This window comes from Sarcophilus harrisii, chromosome 4 (assembly GCF_902635505.1).
Source record: "Sarcophilus harrisii chromosome 4, mSarHar1.11, whole genome shotgun sequence".
NCBI lineage: Eukaryota > Metazoa > Chordata > Mammalia > Dasyuromorphia > Dasyuridae > Sarcophilus > Sarcophilus harrisii.
This window is the reverse complement of record NC_045429.1, coordinates 62298529-62319975: the sequence shown is the minus strand read 5'-3', so window position 1 is coordinate 62319975 and position 21447 is coordinate 62298529. Positions and strand designations below refer to the sequence as shown.

The 21447-nt window shown below is 34.4% G+C and overlaps 1 protein-coding gene across 6 annotated transcripts in view; it reads right to left on the bottom strand.

The window, feature by feature from the left end:
• The window catches only part of RABGAP1L (RAB GTPase activating protein 1 like), a 697071-nt gene that overhangs the window by 172076 nt on the left and 503548 nt on the right, over positions 1 to 21447 (bottom strand). The window contains exon 1 of one of the 6 annotated variants that reach the window (XM_031968369.1): positions 3846 to 4381. The exons of the other annotated variants lie outside the window; for them this stretch is intronic. Coding sequence (XP_031824229.1) covers positions 3846 to 4013 — 168 coding nt within the window. The 5' untranslated portion in view covers positions 4014 to 4381. Of the gene's footprint in view, positions 1 to 3845; positions 4382 to 21447 lie in introns of those variants that run through there. 6 annotated transcript variants of the gene reach the window in all.

The following is a 21447-nucleotide window of genomic DNA, read 5'->3' as shown; positions in this document are numbered from 1 at the left end:
CATTATATGTATCAGTACTTTAAGGTAAAAAAAAATGGTGTCCCACTCATTTCTTCATTTTCCAAAGTATTTTTAATTTTTCTGAAGAAAGTTAATAAAAGATAATGCCAACCAGAGCTAAGGGAGTTATAGCAAGGAAAAGAACAAAGTAATTTGCTTCAACATTCAGAAAAGGCTCATTTTGATTTTGGAATAAACCACTAGACTGGATACCTTAAAACTATTGAAAAAAGAAAAAAAACTTGTTATTCCCTTCTTTCTATTCCCATACTCTTGAAAAAATTCAACAGGAAAGACAATGTAATTGAAAGAGATTTTATTTACTCTTTTTACAGCATTAAGGGTTGTGTTTGCTCTTGCAGATAATTAGAAACTTTTCACTAATCTGGAATCAAATGGTGATATGAAGCTCAAATGCTCAATTTGATGTTCAAATACTAGCCTTTCCCACATTTAAGTAGAAATTACACATAAAATCAAGCAATTAATAAACATTTATTATTATGCTATATCTATTATGTGCCAGGCCTATGACTGAATTAATAGGTTAGTCTAAGACAAGTTCTTAATGTAGACAAGATAGCATATCTCTACATCAAAATGATATGTTATAAAGAGCTATAGAAAATATGCAAAAGAAGGAAGAAAAGGCAAGAAGGGTATTAATTTCCTCATGGTTCATTTGTACAACATCATCTAAAATGAGAAGGCACAGATATATGGGGGTATACTCCATTTTATACCAATCCAATGAAAATCTCTATTTACCACAGAGATAGCAGGTCATTATTCACTCTACAACAGGATTCATCACTGAATTCCTTTAAGTAATGAGTCATTACATCTCACATCTCTCCCCCCAACCTAATGCATTTAAAATTAAATTTTGTAAAAAAAAAAAAAATTACAAATTAATTTAATCTTCAGTCTTGGGCACTTCTGCTCTTTCTTCTAAATAAGGCATACCAAAGCCAGTGAGCATCTTGGGAATTGTTTGGGCCACAGGAGAGATATAAGAATTTTGGGGTTAGATTTTTATTGTTGTTTCTGCTATTTTTAAAATATTAGTACTTGACAGCAAAACACAGTTTGTTCTGGTCTCTTTATAGGAACCTTCCCTTATGAAGAGGAATATCTAATGTTAAATTTCTTATAAATGGTTTCTAAAAGCCATTTTTTGACTCAACACACTGCAGTCTCAAATTTAAGATCTGTCTAAAAAGGAAGTAAGTCTTTCTATTGATATCTTCTTTAATCACACACAAGAATTTAATGTATCTGTGACAGGATACTTCCAACAAGGTTTTAAGTTACAAATCCATAGTGCCATATCTCATTAATTAATAAATTCCCAACGTTCTATACTTCTTTTAAACAATTTAAACTTGCCCTTCTAGTTTTTCAAAAGTGAAGGGATTCCTTCAAGTAATTAACCAGATTTTTCTAGTGTAGTTTAATTCCTTCCCATTTGTGTTCAAAATATGATTAAAATCTAAAGAGTTACTGTAAATTTCTAAAAACTTGAGCTCGTGCCCTTTTGACTGATGGCAGTGGGGCTGCAATGCTGCACATGGCGAGATTCCTCACAGGTTTTTCCTGTAAGGATTAGCCACTGATCCTCTATCATTAGACAGTTCAATAAAACAAGGCTGAACAACTGAACTTCCCCTTTGGCATAGGTTATTGAGAATAGCAATTCAGATGAATGGTATTCCCCAAACGAAAAGTCATGTTACTAGACATTATACATGTAATGGCTGTCAATAGGAAAAGTAACATGGTTCTCCCATAGATCTTGCTCAAATGCAACCTTGTGGAAGAGAGTTCTAGAAACGCTTTTTCATAAGCTTTCCATATGTAGTAATGGCAGCAAGTAGCTATTTCCCAGGATGCTAGTGTCAAACATCCTAATGACCAAATGGATATCATATCTACAATAGCCCAAACTAGTAATGATAAATGTTGTGTAGCTGAAAATGTAAAGTGAATGAAACTCTTTCGGAAAGCTACAGACTGAGATCCAAAATATGCTTTACAGAACGTTACTTCTAGTTAATGCTAACTAGAGAAAGTTTTTATCCCTAAGGCAGATACCAACATGAGGGAAACTTTCCCTATCAAACAATCTTAAAATACAGAAAGCAACAAGAGGAGTCTCTTTTGTTCCCTGAAGAATTACCATCAAAAACCATTGGATCATAAAGTTCAATACTTTTTGAAAAGATGTTTACACATACGACCCAAAATACTGATATTCCCTTCTCTACCATGGAATGACAAGAATTTGGTGGGTTTTCATAACTTGAGATTCTCAAGTGTCAAAGGTGCTTGTTGTTCCTAATGTTCTTTAATTTTATATCTTTATATCTTTTTATCTAATTTTATATCTTTAATTTTATATTTAATTCATAATCTATTTAGTTATAAAATTAAAGTTCATGAAATCAGAAATTTAATGACCAACAGGGATCTGAACTAGGCACAGACATGCTAGGTTCTTTTTATTTATTGCATAAATGAAAATGGAATTACACATCTTGGATAAAAGCCTTGCAAAATCTGCAACACAGTAAAGAGTAGCACAGAGCCTTCCTTGCATATAAGTAGTTCCCAAATGCTTGCTGAATTAAAAATGAATTTAGATTGTCCACAATTTAAGAATCAAAACAAATGTCTGTAACTCAAGACATACAAAGTATAGGATTCTGGTAAACAGACCTTTAAATAACCATAACAGCCTATTTGTTAGTGATCCATCTACAGAGCTGCAGAGCAAGGAAGATGATGGAAGGGCAGAAGTAAATCAAAAGCAAGATGAGGGGATGGAGGGCTGGGAAATGGGTAAAATTCAGTAAAATAACTCAGGAAGTGAAAGGATTCCAAAATAACAGAAGTCTAACAAACTGGAATCCTACTGAGCTGTACCATGCAAAACAGGCAGACAAGTACTGTGGTCCAATTACCAAATAACGGTGTAAATCTATCATAGACATGGCAGAACAGTGGCAAGGTGTAGTTACCAACACTGAAGGGAAATGGATAATAATCTTGTATCACTGATTGCTACTATTTAAATTTAACTCTTTGTGGGAAGGAAGTAGCATGTGGTTGTTTGGTTTTTATTTTTATTTTTCCTTTTTTGACAATATAAGTGATAAGCAAGTCAGACTTCTCAGTACCATTTGGGAAATATCAGTTTCAGATCATTTCAAAGATCCTCAGTTCAGTTGTCCCAGTAGATAAAAGCATCTTTAACTATTTCCTGCCTGGATATTTTTAGACACCCCCCCCTCCCCACCAAACACACACACACACACACACACACACACACACACACACACACAAATGGGAATCCAAGATAACAACCAAAGAATGGTAAAATGGGAAACAGCCTATGATATTACAGGTTCAGACAACTAGTCATAATGATGGCTTTTAAATTCAGCTTTGAGATGCATGAATAACAGAACTCCTCACATCAAGTATGGGTGCATTCTGCTTTATCATCTAATGTAGCAAACCCCAGAAATACACTTGCTAAAAGGGAGTTAAACCCAGGAAGAAGATTCCTCATTCTAAGCAAATAGCCTTTGGGATTCAGCCCTTCTAAGCTAGGATCCCCTCCTGCCAATTAAGGAGTGGCGTGGACCAGGTTCAGGAACGGGGCCCCTTGGCAGTCCTCGGCCAGAAGGATAATGACCACTCAGCAATTACTTCAAGATAGGGTGGGTAAAAGGAAGAACACAGAAGAAACCACAAGCCTCCTCCTCGGCGGCAGGGGATTCTCCTAGGCCAAAAAGGTGACAGCTTTCCTAAACATGAAGTTCAATAAAAAGTGGTCTCACCGCCAGAAGCCGTGGCACAAACAGGCGATGGCCCATCCCCAGAAGCTCCAGCACTCGGCATGCGTACTCATTCACCAGCTTGCTCCGCTCGTCGTGCATGTCCTGGGACTTTTTGACAGGAGGGGTGAGCTTAGCAGCTGGGGTTGGGCAGGGAACCCCTTCTTCCATGAGCAGTAAGAGGTAAGTATCCAGAATGAGAAGACTGGGTCTCTCTAGCCACAATCTGAAGAACTACAGGAGAAGGGGAGCCGAGCTAAGGTCTCCCCTGGAGGATGGTGGACACGCCTGAGTGTGGTGGGAAGTGCCAGCTAACGTCTCAAGAAGAGCACTTTGACTCTGGCCACCATAAAAGCCAACCAGCCACTGTTCAGGAGCCCCGAAGTAGGTGGGCAAAGAAAACAAAAAACCAAACGTTGATCTAAATATAAAACAGGGAGAGCCGGTGAGCTGAGAAAACAGCCAAGAGTGAGTGCACCAGAGTTCAGATTTTAAAAAGCCCCCCTAGCAGGGCCTGGGCTGTGAGTGTGTGTGCATGTGTGTGTTTGTGTATCAGTGAGCAGACAGCAGCGGCAGGAACCAGAAAGCTCGGGCAGTTGTGAGGCTGTGAGGAGAAAAGGATGAGCTCATTGCAATCCTTGATTCGTGACAAGCAAGGCTGCTGCTGCTGCTGCTGCTGCTGCTGCCTCTTGCTGTGAATCAGTAATGAAGGGGTAGGAAAAGAAGGGGAGGGAAGAGGAGAAGGAGGAGGTAGGTGAATGAGCATGCAGGGTGTGTCTCAGGGGAGAATGCTGTAATAAGAAGCCAATGGCAAGCCAGCCATTGGACAGATGCGCTTCCCCCTCCCGGTCCACCTTCAATCAATGTTAGTCTGACAGCTTATGCTGTTGAAGCCTCAGCCCCCAGACAGATGAACTAGCTCCTCTTAACATGTGAAAAAATCAGACAGCCTGCCAGCAAAAACCCTGACCTTTATTGCCTCCTGCTTTCTAATAACATGAATAAAAATCGAGGATTATCCTGGGCTTTCCGAGCAGGATGCTCTAGTCCCTGTTGGATCCCTGGCGCAGCAGGAGGGGTGGTACAAGGGCAAATGATGGAGCGCAGACAGAAGACCAAGGACTGAGCCTCAAAGAAACAGGAATGACACACCCTGTGTCTGAACTGTCTGTAGCGCTAATGCTATTTTGCAGTGCCAGGATGTTCCCAAGCCTTTCAGCATGTTAGAAAGACCGGTCGCAAGGACACGACTGATTTTATGAGAACCCAGAATTACTAAAAGGCGAAAATCTTTGATGTGACAAGATTATTATTGGAAATGCAAACCCTTGGAAAATATTAAAGTTGAGCTTCTCAGATTAATATGATCCCTTTTAGAGTCCTTCAATATTAAAGCCAAAAAATTTCATCCAAAACATTATTCTTATATTCATATAATTTTTATATTCACTGGGTAAATTAATTTGTGAGTGAGAATGGCATTAAATAGGCATCATCTCAATAGTATTATCTTCTGCAACATAGGAACTGTAGAACATCCAAGTGCTCTTAACCTTATTTTCTATTATTTACATTATTTTTTTTATAAACAACCAGGCATAGGTTAAGTTGAACACCAAGAAATGGGTCAACTCTTAGGTAAATGGTCAGATATGACAGATTCAGTTTAACTCTTATGCCCCAATAAAATGTATCATGCAAAATACTTCCATGTATTCTCTAAGTAAGATGTGACATAGGACAATGGGACTTGGAACAATTTGTTTTACTTTCTGAGCCACAGTTTCTTCCATTACAAAATTAAGATCTAGAATTCTAAGATGAAGAAAGTGGACAAGTAGCCAATGATGATATTCAGGTGCAATATTATTTAAGAGCTATAACTGACCCACAAAAAAGTGGAAAACCACTGAAATACAACAAAAAGGCTTTTATTCTTTTTTTTTCCCATGAAAAACTAGAAAATCAAAGATTTTGACTTTTTTTCAGTATAACAAAATATTTTGGATAAAATGTTTGTATGTTATTACTTAGCCTATACTCCTCCATACTAATTTGTAAAAACAAAACAAAAAACAACTATTCAACAGACAGAATTCAGAACTTAAAAAGACCTTTAAAGATCACCTTATAATCCAATTTCCCTCATTTTAAAGATGGGATAAATGAAGCATGCAGAGATTAAATTCAAGATCAAACAACCAGTGAGTAGCTGCTGAGATTCAAATTCAGTTCCTTTGATGTCAAATCCAAGATTCTTTCAACTATGCTACACTACCAAGTTTTTTGGGGAAACTGGCAACAATAGCAAAAGATCATAGGTTGGAACAAAACATTCTGTCTCTGTCTCTTCTTTCTCTCACAATCCAGTACACAGGCTCTTAACCTGGACTCCACAGATCCATGAAGTACCCATCAGTAGATTATTTAGATAGCTAAATTTTGATATAGTTGTGTTTCCTTTGTAATCCTATGTATTTTAGTTTATGATTTAAAAACATTATTCTGAAAAGGGCTTTACCAGACTGCCAAAAGAGTTCATGACATAAAAATCATTAAAGTGATTTGTTCAAGGTCACACAGCTCTAGTAAGTAGCCTAGGTCAGATCTGACTGAGACTTTCTGCTTCTAAAGCCAATATATTTTTTCTGAGTTGTTCTCGAACGACTGGACACTGACCATGAGTTCTGGTTCCTCTTCCCACCAGCTTCAAGAAGAGCTGGATGATAGCATGAGGCAGCATAACATCAGAAGCAAAGTGTTATTGCAGCTAAGTTACTTGATTCTCTGGTGCACAGTGTATTTATTTGTGAAATGAGATTTTGGAACAACTTTTGTAGATGACTTCCAGCACTCTTTTAAACACTAGAGCTCTGAGCTGATGATGCATATCATTTGTTTGACCAGCAACTGAACAGAGTGCTTGGCTTGGGATGAGAATATGAGTTCAGATTTGACCTCAGGCACTCAATAGTTAGGAAAGTCACTTAACCTCTCTTTGCCTCAGTTTCTCCAAATGTAAAATGAGGATAATAACTGCATCTACCTTGCATGGCTATTATTAAGATCAAATGAGATGATATTGGTAAAAAAAATTTTTTTTAAGGGTACTTGGTACACAGTTGGTTAATAAATAATAAATACTCTCTTCTTCTTGTCTAGTGGGTTTTTTTTTAAGGTTTTAGATAGTGGGAAAAATTGGGACACATGCACTAATGATGAAGTTAGTAACTGGTCCAAACATTCTGGAGAACAATTTGGAATTTTATGCTCAAGAGATTATAAAACTGTTCATACCTTTTGACCCAGTTATACCACTACTGTATCTGTATCCCAAAGAAATTTTTTTAAAAAATGAAAATGACCTATGTGTACAAAATATTTAGACTGGCTCTTTTTGTAATGGAAAAGAAATGGAAACTGTGAGGATGCCCATCAACTGGAGAATGGCCAAACAAGATGTGCTATATGATTGTGATGGAATACTATTGTAATATATGAAAATATAAGTAGGATGCTTTCAGAAAAACCTGGGAAGACTTAAACAATTTGATGCAAAGTAAAGTGAGTAGAACTAGATGAATATTGTACACAGAAACAACAATTTTATGATGATCAACTGTAAATAACTTAGTATTCTGATCAGTGCTATTATCTAAGACAATTCCGAAGGATAAAAAATGCTATCCACCTGAAGAAAGATATGGAATAAACTGAAGAATAATTTCTTCACTTTCATTAATTTTTTTGCATTTTTTTGGCAACATGGCCAATATGGAAATATTTTTCATGATTATATATATATATATATATATATATATATATATATATATATAATTGATATCACATTGCTGGCCTTTAACAGTGGATGTGGGAAGGAGAGAGGGAAGGAGGGAGAAAGAGAATTTGGAATTCAAAATTTAAAAAGAAAAGAATGTTAAAAATAAGTAAATTTTTTTAAAAAATTAATGCTGAAAATACATATATAATATATTTATATATTTATTAAAAATAAATGAGGTATCATCACATAGATACAAAAAAAGAAGAAAATTCTTCATGATATTAAACCTATTGTTCCTATTTTTATCTTTTAAGTCTAAATTGGAAAAGTCTAAAAACCTTTTTCATATGACAGTTTTGTCATGGCCCCATGAGTCTCCTCTTTTCCAGCCTGAAGAATCTTAGTTCCTTCAATGATTTTCATAGGCCATAGACCCCTGACCCTGTATGAGTCTGGTTACCCTCTTCTGAACATTCTCTAGATTATCAGTGTCTTTCCTCAATGACAGCACTAAATGCAATTCAAATAATTGAAAGTAAGGTGATGACCCTCTATTGGGGAATGGCTAAAGAAATTGTGATATCAATGTGCTACAAGAAATAAGGAAATAGATAATTTCAAAGAGACATGAAAAGATTTATATGAATTAATTCAAAATAAAGTAAATAAAATCAGAAGAATAATATATGTAATAACAACTTTGAAGACTATAAGATTAATATATTGATCATCTATGTTTCAGAGAACCAATGATGAAGCAAGCTGTCTATCTCCTGAAAGGGAAGAGGAAGGGAATAAACATTTACATAGCACCTACTGTGTGCCAAGCACTGTGCTAAGCATTTAACAAATAATTCTCATTTGCTCATCACAATAAACCTGTGAATTAACTACTGCTATTATCAGGGGTTTTTTTTTTTTGTTTTTTTGTTTTTTTTGCAAGAGGCAAACAGAAATTAAGTGACATGCCCAGAGTCATAAAGCTATCTGGTATAAAAAGCTAGATTTGAACTTAACTTCCCAATTCCAGGTCCAGCACGCCAACCACTGAGCCCTCTAGCTTCTTCTAGGAAGGAAAACAATGAATTCAGGACAGAATGAGACATGTTTTCTGAAAACAGACAATGAGGGAATTTATTTTGCTCTATTATGCATGTTTACTACAAGAACTGTTTTTCTTTTCTTTTTTATGGGGGTGGAGATGGGAGGGAGAGAAAACAGATTTCTATAAATTAATTTTTAAAAAGAACTGAACATAATACTAAAGATGTGATCTTATGCATGCTGAGTATAGTGGCACTATTACTTTCTTATTCAAGGTGACTACAGATCTATAAAGGGCATTTAAAATAATGTAAAAAAAATCCAAATTTCCATTCCCCCCCAAGGCTTTGTAAAATCCAGATATTTAAATGTTTAGTCCTATTTACAAATGCCTCGTGTACTTATGGCAGAGGGCACTAAATGGCATGAAGAAAAGTATTATGCTGATCATGTGAAAGGAATTAATTAATCAATTTTTGTTAGACGCCTGCTATGTATCAGGCCAGCAATTAAGAATTTTTTTAATTTTAAATTTAAAATATACTGTAAATTTAGAAGGATAATCTTAGCAGCTAAAGGGATTAGCAAAAGATTTAAGCCAAAGGTGATTCTTGAACTCTAACTGGAAGGAAGAGATGATTTCTATGAAGTAGAGAAAGGAGGAAGTACATTCTATGTATGGGAGACAGTCAATGAAAAGGCAGGTTGTCAGCTAAGAAAAACAAAGAGATCAGTTTGGATGGACTACAGGGTGGATTGAGGTCCAGTTATGAAGAGCTTTACAAGCCAAATAGTTTAAGTTTTATACTAGATACACTAGCAAGCCACTGGAGTTACTAGGAAGAGTGTCTCCATGGTCACATCTGTACTTAAGGAAAACCACTTTGGCAGCCGTGTGGAGTACGATGGAGAAAGACTTGGTAGGAGTCTAAGCAAAGAGTGATAAGAGCTGAACAAAGGGGCAATTGTGTCAGTAGAAAGAAAAGGCTGAATGTGGGGGACTTTATAGAGAAAAATGACAATATCTGGCAGCTGTAAATGGTATGAAAGTCAGTACTCAAGGCTAGCCCTATGATTATATATGTGGGAGACTGAAAAAATTGGTGTGCTTTCCAAAGAAATCGACAAGTTTGAAAAAGGGATGGTTTAGGTAGAAGATAATGAAGTTAAAATGTCATCCAGTTTGAAATGTCCAATAAACAAATGGTGATATGGAATCAAAGTTCAGAGGAGAGATACCACGATTAGCTATGCAGACCTGGGAGATATTTATATAGAAATGTTGATTAAAATCATATAAGTTAATGAGACACCAAGAAAAAAAAAGAGTGAGAAGAATGCTTAGATTTTGCCCACAAAGAAGACTGAAGAGAGGTAAAGAGAGGTGAGAAAAGTTAGGAGAACTCAGGAAGAGTAGTGTTATGATATCACAGACAAAAAAAAACCTAAGTAAAAGGCAAGGGCAGCAATAGCAACAAATGCAGCAGAGAGGTCAGGAAGTACTAAGAAAAGACCATCTGAGCTGCACGTCAACTCAAAACAAAGGATTTATTAAGGAGTGCTAAACTCTGGAAATTCAGAGACTGTTGCTCCTTTGAGAGAGCAGTTCTAGTTGAGTGATTAAGATGGAAATCTTATTGCAATGGACTAAGGATGAGTAAGACAGGAAATGGAGACAGTAAGTGCTGACAGCTTTTTTTAGGATCAGAATTGGAAGAATGGTTTACATGTCAAACTATGAAATCCTAAAATTATGAATTTGTATTGTTCAATGAACAATTTATTCTCTCTCACCAATAATTTGCTCATTGTTGGATGAGACCCAGAAAAATATTAACTTGATTCATATAATTACAATCCTAGTTATGAAATAACCACGAAGAAAAAAGATGCTATAAGAAAGTAAATTCTTTGTGGATTGACTCATTAATAATATTATTTTTACTGGGAGTAAGAAGAGTCTATAAAACAACTTGTCAGTCAGTCAACAAACATTTATTATGATATACCAGTACTGGGGATACAAAGAAAGAGAAAAAAAAAACCATCAGTCCCTGCTCACAGTCTGATGAGGGGCACAACATACACACAATTGTATACAAATAAGAAGATAAATTGGAGATAATCAACAGAGGAAAGACACGTGAATTAAGGGAGACTTCAAAAGGCTTCTTGTAGAAGTTGGGAATGAGACATTTACCTTTAATATCAAAATTTTTATGCTATTATCAAAATATCTCTGAGAGTTTAATTGTGGTAGATGAATAATTATTCATCAGACATCAATTCTATAAATCAGCTCCTTATTTGAGACAAGATGACTAACACAAGGCCCTTTTGAAAGGATATAATAGATACTCCATTTTGAATTTGAAAGCAGGTCTTAAAAAATTGTTCTTATCTAAATACTGAAAATGAGAATGAAGAAAACATCCTAATTACTTTACTATCTGTATACCTATGAAGAAAGAAAACTGAAAATCCTTTTAAAAATATTTATTTACAAAGACAGGATCCAAAGATGAACCTAACACTGAAAACCAACAGCCTCTAATCTTTTTAAGACCATTCAAAATATGTTTATACAAATTTTGCTATATTTCAGCAAATGAGCAGGAATTTTCAGTCCATTTTATCAAGACCATTTCCAGCTTTTTATTTGAAAAATGAGAAGGGAATTAGCTCACTACATTAAAATGCAAAAATCAGCTGGTATCTGTCATTTAGTTGCATACCAACTCAATGAATTTTGGTTCATGATAACCAGATTTAAAATGACAATGCATTATAAATGCTGCCTACTAAATCAGTATCTGTTAATACTCAAGTAATATGTTCAAAACACCGATCACACAACTAGAAACTGACACACTATGATAAGCATTTATGAAAATACTCATGAAATGAACAAAATTTAAATTTGAACAGCTTTGAGATTTGGAAGCCAAACTTCTGGAGAGATGTCAAATTAATTGGAAAACCCATTTAATATGACATTTCCAAAATGCCAAAAGGATTCAGTTGCCCAGACAGTGTAAGCAGGGGAAAAGTCATCTCTAAGATAGGCTAATCTACCTAACATTTTATAGATGGATAGAGAGAGAGAGAGAGAGAGAGAGAGAGAGAGAGAGAGAGAGAGAGAAAGCGCTATATCTAGATATAGATAGATAAATAGAGAGAATACAACTAATGCATGTGATAAAAGAAAACTTTCTAATTACATGTCTTCTTTTTGTTTTCTCTATTTGGTTTGAACAAGAACACTCAACATAAATACGAGTGTTTTCTAATTTTAAATTGGCAGCGGATAAAGGATTGCCCCTGAATAGGTAGAAGTAAAAAGAAAAATGTGTTTGGAAATAAAAGATAGTTTGAATCCCTTTTAGAAGAGGGGATTTAAGAAAAAACCTGAAAGTCAGGGAAAGGAAACCTCATTAGAAATGAGGAAAGAAAAGTGGTGCAGAGAAAAACTGCCCTGAATTGTAGCCTAGGGAGAAGTTGACACTTTAACAAAACTCTTATTTCAAATCTATAAAGCAAAAGACAAACCTTTCAGAAGTTTCTGGCAGCTGCCATGAAGTGCATTGTTAACTTCAATTCAAGGAGTAGTAAATGGATTACAATCAGAAATAATCTCCTTGTTTTGAGTTTGAAACAGGCATTTACAAACTTGACTATATATTAGGTAGAGTTAGGTAGACTTTGTGACTCAACTCTGTATTTGGTAAATGGTCAACTCTCCTATAGTTAAAATTTTCCACCTTATAGAAAGGGGATTTTATAGTTTAAATTTCAGGCTCATACCAATATTCTCTGGATGACTCATTAACGAGGAAGAAGGAAGGAGAGCCAAAAAAGTATTTGGCCATTTTTAGAAGAAAAGAAACATTATTTTAAAAGAATAAACTTCCAGTAAGCATATCCATGAAAATGAAAGAGACAGAATCAAAGCCATGCTTTAGGAAGAATAACATGGGATCAGTGAGAAGGACTGATTTTCTCACTGCAGAGAGGCCATTTAGGAAGTTATTGGATAGTCCAGGTGAAAGATAGAGAGGCAAGCCATGTGACATAACAGAAAGAATGCTGGAGTTGCATTCAAATCCTGCCTCAGACAATTATGAGATCCTGGGCAAATCAATTAAATTCTCTGAACTCTAGTTTCCTCATATGCAAAAAGATGATAAAAATAACACGTACCTCACAAGGTTGTCATGAAGATCAAATGAGACAATGTATATAAACTGCTTTGCAAATCATAAACCATGCTATGATTATTATCATTAATAATAAGGCACTGAAAAGTATAATGAGAGCTTTTTGTCAGTTCATGTTTTCACATTTATCCATTCTTGAAGCATTTTAAGATCCCATTGGAGATTCATACCACAAGTTCCCAATAGATAAACATCTACTCTGTTTTCAATTTTTCGTTACTACAAAAAGTACTGTCATAAATATTTAGGTACTTATGGAGACTTTCTGTTCTTGATCTCCCTGAGTTAGGTACCCCACATTTGTTATTTTCAGAGTATAATTTCAAATTGCTTTATATCTATCAGGAGTGGATAGTATGCCTATCTTTTCTCAGTCCTACCAACACTGACTGTTCATAGCCTTTGTCATCTTTGTCACTTTGTTGAATGTGAAGTGAAATCTTAAAAGTATCCAAATGAATAAAAGGAAGGTGCTTGTTGTTTTCCTATAACAAGACATATAAACAATTATTTTTAATATGTTTTGTTAAATTGAGTTTTAAAGAAGAAATACAGTTATCAATTTTAATACTGACAGATCACCAATCATATTAAAAAAAAAAAAACTAAAGTGTCCAAATTATAATAGTAAGATAAAATTAAATGGATAAACCTTATTTTAAAACCACCGAGTAAGAGGCTTCCTTGCACTCCTTTATTCCAGATACACAATCTGATTAAAGGAAGTGGTTATGTGAATGGAAGTTACAATTCAAATTGTCACTTTTCCCCCTTTTTGCTTATTCATACTTTACATAAAGAGTCATAAGCAGGGAAGTACATCACAGGAACCACAAAGATAACTGTGAGAAGAAGAAAATTAATTCAGAGAAGCAGGTCAAAGGAATTTAGACTAGGGAAGAAGATCAGAGCTAAGAGGAAAAAAAGTTATTTTTAAAAAATCTTTTCCTTCAATTTTTACAACCAATATCTTTAAAATATATAGAGAATGAATATAGAGTCAAATTTTAAAAAAAACACAAGACATTCCCCAATTAATAAATAGTCAAATGATATGAATAGACAATTTTCAGATGAAGAAATTACAGCCATCTGTAGTTATATACAAAAATGCTCTAAATCACTATTGATAAGAAAAATGTAAATTAAACAACTCTTTTTCAGTTTTCTTTAAAAAATTTATAGCTTTTTAATTGTCAAAATACACGTTAAGATAGTTTTCAACATTCACCCTTGAAAAATCTTGTGTTCTAAATTTTTCTTCCTTCCTCTTCCCCCCTCCACCACTCAGTGAGCAATCCAATCAATATAGGTTAAACATGTGGATTCTTCTAAACATATTTCCACATTTATCATGCTGAACAAGAAAAATCAGATCAAAAAGGGAAAAAATGAGAAAAGAAAAAAACAAGCAGCAAAAAAGGTGAAAATACAATGTTGTGCTCCACATTCAAGTCTCTATAGTCCTCTCTCTGGATGCAGATAGCTCTCTCCATCACCTTGTTGTTAAAAAGAACTTTAATTCCAAATGATATCGCTTTTTAAAGAGTTTATAGATGCTGTATAAAGACCAGCCATTACTTCTACTTTGGAAAGAAAATAAAGGTAATATAATGTCTCATTCTGCTTCTTGCATTACACCACAAATAACACTTTTCAGTGACTCTCTAATTACAAATATCAGATAAGGCATAAAATGCGATTTATGCTTGTCAAACAAGTTCACCACAATGAACGTAAATATCCAACAGAGAGGGTGCTAGTTGAAGAAGATTCCTGATAGATTCTGAGATTTTTCTAAATATTCTAGTTAAAAGCATTGGGACAGAGAGTATAGATGGACAATGAGTTCAGAACAATGGTTAACCAAGTCAAAGAGAACAGACTGGATTTCCCCTGCAAAACTGTGGAGTTTCTTTAATGACCCTGTGTATCCCACTAACATAAAGAATCATATTTAAAGGTGACTTGTTATTAGTCTTGCTGTATAACTGCAAAAGATGGAATAGAACACTTTTTCAAGAATTAAAAATGAATATCATCCAGAAGCCAATAGAAAGATACATGGTTGATGTGAGCAAGGTGAAACAAATGACTAATGAGGAACTTTGAAGAACAGAAGTAAAAGATATCAATAAAGTGGGGCAGCTAGGTGGTGCAGAGGATAAACCATGAAGTCAGGAGGACCTGAGTTCAAATCTAGACTTAGACACTTAACACTTTCTGTGTGTGACATGGGCAAGTCACTTAACCCCTTGCCTCAGGGGAAAAAAAAGATATCAACAAATTGTCTGATGGGAAGAGATATGGGTTGGTCATGTGGCAAAGACAAGAGATCACAGGCAGAAAGTGAGATTTCTCTACTGATTCCCTTGAATTGTCAAGAGAAAGTAAATTTGTTGTCATGTGCTGAATGACACAGGTTTAATTTGTTTAATGACATGAGTTAAGAGAAGATGGAATTTTTTCCTGTGTCCTAGTCCTACTTTGTTTTGCAGTGCTGGAATGCTTGTCTTATGGTTTCCAGGGTAGAAAAGATGACTTGTCATTGTAAAATGAGATAGCATCATCTTCATTCAATATTGTGGTCTCCAACAAGACATATGTACTACCCACAATAAAGAAATGTTTCTGTGAATTTAATGATGATCAGATTATTAAATGTAAAATTAATTAACAAAGGATGGTTTCTAGCAGTAAGTAAATCAGTTTACAGATTAATATTATAGGCTTGGGCACAAATAAGAGTAAAAATTTTGCTATTTTTATTTAGTCTGATTTGGTTTTATCAGTATCTTTAAATGGAATTTCTCCATTGAAATGGAATAAAGAGAAACAGGCTCTTTCTCATCTGTGCCAAAATTTTGTTGCTTCAAGTTTTAATCTATATTGGAAACACATCTAAAAATGTGATCTAAACAAATAATTGTTAAAGGAGAAGTATTTATGAAAACTGTCAAACATGAGTCCCTAACTCACATATACGAACCTTTTTTTAGAAGACATTCTTTGAAATACAAAGTTCAAGTTCAAATTTGTATGATTTGGGTCTCTAAAAGAGCTGTTAGAACATTCTAGGAGATATAGAAACAAGAATCACAAATTATAATGATAAAGAAGAAACTTCTTAGTAAACGATAAATCCAATGGTTAAATTTAGAAATGATACAAGCAGGTATATGGCATCACTGCTACCTTCAGAATATGAGTTAAAAACTTTAGGTAAAGATTTCCAGTGCACTAGTCAAATTCTCTATTAAAATTTTTTGTGAGTCATCACAGAAGAACTTCTTAGGATAAGAAAATGAACCACTGATAAATGGTTTCTGGTAAAAGCAACTACATCAATAAGACCAGAGAGTCACTAAAATAAAAACAAAGAGTAATTATTTGATTAGGATTTTTAAATGAGATTATTTGGTTTCTAGAAATAGTTGGTGAAATATCTCAAATTGAATGTCAGCCTTATACTATTTTTTGAATTATAGCCTGCAAATGTTTATTGACCTGAAATTATTAGGCTCTTTTATATTTCTTTTTAATGTATTTTTTTCAATGAACAAGCATTTATTTTTCTTTCCTTCCACATTTTCCCCTCTCCCAACTGAAAAGGGAAAAAGAAAAAGCAAAATCCTTTAAAAATTGCATAGCGACACAAAATTGCTAAATCGGCTCTATCCAAAAATATATTTCTGCACCTTAATCTACAAGGTCTGCCAGGAGTTAGAGGGCATGTTTCATCAGTGATCCTCTAGATTTGTGGTTAGTCACTACATCGAATATAGTTCTTAAGTCTTTCAAAGTTGTGTGAATTAACAATATGTATAAATGTTTTATCTTGATTCTATTTACTAAACTTCAAAATAATTCATATGAGTTTTCCCAAGTCTCTCTGAAACCATATCTTTATTTCTTGTATCAGAATAACATTGTATCATATTCATAAATCAAAATTTGTTCAGCCACTGACCAATAGAAGCATGATCCTTTCCTTTCTTGTTCTTTAGAGGAGTAAAAAGAGTTACTACAAATATTTTGTACATATACTTTTCCTCTTTCTTTGATCCTTTTGGGATTACATTCCTAAGTGTACCATTGCTAGATCAAAGGGAATGCAGAATTAAATGACTTTGAGGGGCATAATTTCAAATTTTATTTTAGAAACACAATATGAATTCACAGTTCCACCGTGTGCCTATTTTCCAACAATGCCTCTAACATATCATAAACTTTGTTGTTATCTTTGCCAATTTCACAGGGATGAGGGGGGACCTCAGAATTTCCTTAACTTGAATTTCCTAAATTATTAGTGTTTTGGAACTTTTTTTTTTAACGTCATGATTGATAACTTGGATTTCTTCTTTGAAAACTCTGCCTGTTTTTTTCCTTTTATATATGATGCCTTCATAACTGATATAAGACTATGGTTAGATGAAATAAAAATATCCAAAAATAACACTAAAACTTCAGACATTAACATATTATAGTTCTAAAAACACAGATATTCAATTATAATTGAGGGGTCTGGAATCTTCCAATAGTCATCACTGTCTTAACTATTACTGGGCCAGAATTCAAGCCAGGAAAGTGTTGATCTTAAACACTTATCCCCATGTTAAAAAACACAGTCAATTTTCATGTCTGTCACATGATTCCTATTGAAAAAAGAAATAGGCAATCCATTTTCCGTTCAAATGTCAATACCCTTCTCTATCTCTGCATTGCAATGAGAATGACTCATTTTCAAATAAGAATGCCTCTGCATCCAATATATTTTGCAAGAACAACTTTGTTTTTTTAAATTTACTCTAAAATCAACCTAAAGCCAGCAGTAGAAAATAAATTAAATTATTATATTTGAATTAATAATCTCTTAATTAAATAATCTCCACAAATTTGAAGCCCATAGTTTGATTCTCTGTTCTGAAAATACCTGATAGAAAAATAATGCATTTAAAATATCTTAATATTTTAAGAAAACATTTTAAGTTAAGATCAGAAAGATCAGAAAATACATATTTAAGATGTTAACATTTTAAAATATTAAAATTTCTTAATATTTAATATATTATAATATGATATGAAATTATATTAGAGCTTACAAGATATATATACCCTTTTAAGCAGAGTCTATTCAAGGAAACACAGAATGAAAAAAGCAGGATGGAAAGCATTTACAAAATGCTTCTCTTTAGGTAATTTGATAGAGCAGGAAAAAATAGAAGAATATAAGAGAAAGATATATGAAAAAATGGTAAAAAGATGAAAACAATGAAAAGCTGATTCAACAAAATAAGTTAAGCCCATAGTTATGTAATACAGTGACTCTGAATGAGACACAAAAGAAATAAAAAGAATCTTTAGGCAAGTCTCAATTATCTGCATTACGTTACTTTTATGAAAGGCATAAATAATTCTACACACGTGAATTGAGGTATGTTTTTGCATTCATATCATTAATTATTGTTGGAATAACTTCAAACAAAATACTTAAGTATTTTTTTCATCACCTTTTTGGTGAAGATATAGCTGAGGCACATACAGTCTTTCAGCAAGAAGGCTTTTGACTGGAAGAATGCAACAGGGTTTAACTAGACTAATAATCTAGTTCAAAAGTCTGATGTTGTCTTGCTTCTTCTTTTCCTTACCTTCCCTATACTTTCTAAGAATCACAGATTTGGAGTAGTAGAAAAAAGCCTCCATGCATGTCAAGCCCAGCTCTTACACCAAATGATTCCTACTATAATATACCAGACAAATGGGTTTCCAGCCTCAGCTTGACCTATACAAAGAAAGAACCCATCATTTCCCAAGGCAGCCTATAATGGGCTGAGACTTGAGTTGATGCACTGAGGTCCCAAGCACGTGAGGCTAAACAGTAATTGGCCTATACTCTATTAATATACATGCTTGGATAAAGAATGGCCCCGCCCACTCTCTGTGCAAGTCCTCATGTGGTGTATAGGAAATGATGATTTTGGTGGGTGGAGGCAGAGAGACAGGAAGAGATTGGGCCTGGGTTCTATGCTTGTAGCTGCTGGTCGTGTGGCTTCTGGTCTAGCTAGCTTCTTGACTCAGCTGCACACATTGCTGTTGCCCATTCTCTTCCACCTCCGATCTTTCTTCACTGAAAAGAAAGATTGACGATTTTCCCCTAACCTGAATTCCTGACTCCGGCTGATTTTAAAATACGCGATCTTCACAGCAGCCTTTCTCAATCTTGGACAGCTAAAACTATTGGGAACTTTTCTTATTATCACGTCCAGATTGCTTCTTTGCAACTTCCACCCTACCTCTGCCATCTGGGGCCAAAAACCCCAAACAAATATCAAATCAAATTCCTGCTCAACACAATAGATCTTCTAATACTTGAATATGCAGTCATGTTATTCTTGAGTCTTCTCTTCTGAAAGCTAATTATTAGCAATTTCTTCTCAAAATCTTTTACCATGGCTCATCAATGTTTCTTAAAAACTTGGCACTCGGAACTGAACACAACACAACTCCAATGGCATTGTGACCTTCCTGGCTGCATCCCCTTTTGGACTGACAAAATATAAGCCACCAAAACTCCAACTGCTTTCAAAGCCACTGTCTTACCACCTCTCTCTGATCTTATGTGTCTGGAGTTGCTTTTGTGAGTGTGTGTGGGGATACATAAATACAAGCTCTACATTTATATTTACTCAATGTCACATGCTAAATCTAGTAATATTCATACCAATGTTTTAGCCCATAAAGATCCTTTTGATCCTGACTCAATGTTGTAAGCTCTCCTTCCCATCTTTGTACCCTTTGTAAAAATGATGACATCTATATCTCCATTCAAGTCACTGATAAAACTGTTAGCACAGGATCAAGCCAAGATTCCTAGGGTACACATTTGGAGACAAGCTGACATCAAACCATTAAAAATTATTCTTGAGTCCAGGCAGCCAACTTGTTCTGAATTCATCTCATTTGTACTGTCACCCAATCCAGACCTCTTCATTTTCTTCATATGAGGCACTTTATAAAAAGTTTTGCTGAAACATAAGTTAGCAGAGGTTCTTAGACTGGGAACTGTAAAGCTGGTTTTTAATATGTCATTTTTAATAATTATGTCAGTATAATTAGTTTTCTTTGTAATATTATGCATTTTGTTTTATACATTTTAAAAACATTAGCTAGAGAAAGGGTCTATCTATAGACTTTACCCATCTGCCAAAGAGTTCCAAACAAAGATATGAGCCCTTACAGTAAATTATGTCTGTAATATTTCTCTAATTTATTAATGCTGGCCAAAAAGTAAATACGGTTAGTTTAGTTTGATCTGTTCTTGACAAAACCATGCTGATTCTCTGCAGTCATTTCCTAGATGCTAGTATTTTCACAGAAACTGAAGGCAAAGGTCACATCTTCTAAATTCTTGTTCTCCCTTTTGGAAAATGGAACTCTTTCCCTTTTCCAATCATCTAGGGCCTCCCCTTATTGTCCATAGTACTTCAAGTATCACTGGTAGTACTTGAAAAGCCCTTCTAATTATTTTGTCAGGCCCTAAGGCCTAATCATTTGAGCTAGTTAACTGCAGGAGCAGTGAGATAAGCTTTTAGTATCTCCTCAGTCATTGTGAAGATCATTTCTAATCGAGTCATTTTTTGGTTATATCATTTTCAGTTCAAAAATCATTCTCTTTGGCAGAGAAAACAGAAGCAAAATATGAATTTAATGACTTTGAGATTCTTCTATTGTCTCTCATTGTCCTATGGATCCCCAAGCAAAAGTTCCTATTGCTTCTTTAATCTTTTTTCTTTGGACATAGCTAATGAACAAAATATCCAACACCTATTTGTTTACCTTAGCTTTCTTCCACAACCTCAGCTCAATCTGAATTTTAGCAATCCTCATACTTTTTTTTTTTTTTTTAAACAAGATCATGCCATGCTTTTATATTTGTTCTGTTCTACCTGGCTTGGCTTCCATTTTCTGTCAGCATCACAATTTACTGGGGCATTTCTCATTTCAATTGGGCTGACCTCCTCTGTCAAATTTTAATCCATGGGATACTACTTGATTTTCCTTTTTTCCCCCAGAAATAATTATTTTTGTGTTTTAAATTATCACTAAGCATTCCATTTTCATGATATAGATAATTTTATATAATGACATTATTATTTAGCTAAAAAATATACTAGGCTATACTCCAATGGTCCCATTTTAGTCCCTTACTTAACCTCTCAAGCAAAATTGTGTTGTTATTTTGTGGGCAATCTGAAAGTATACTATAACTATAGTCTCAAAGACCTTAGAAATACTGCCCCTCAATAGATTTGGAGTAAAATAGCTACCTACTCCATGGTCAGAGGCTTCTATCTTCTTAAAGGTTTAAGTTCCCCAGCTATCCTATGTCTTTCTGGCCTCTTATTCTAAGCCAGGTTTTTCAATATACTTAATCACCACTCATTTTTCCCTATGGTCACTTTTTCATTAAAATTAGTGACTACTAAAGTATGTGTTTATTTAATTTGCAAAGTCTTACTGTGTCATTTGTAGTACTTTCAATTTCTTCAGAAATTGATAT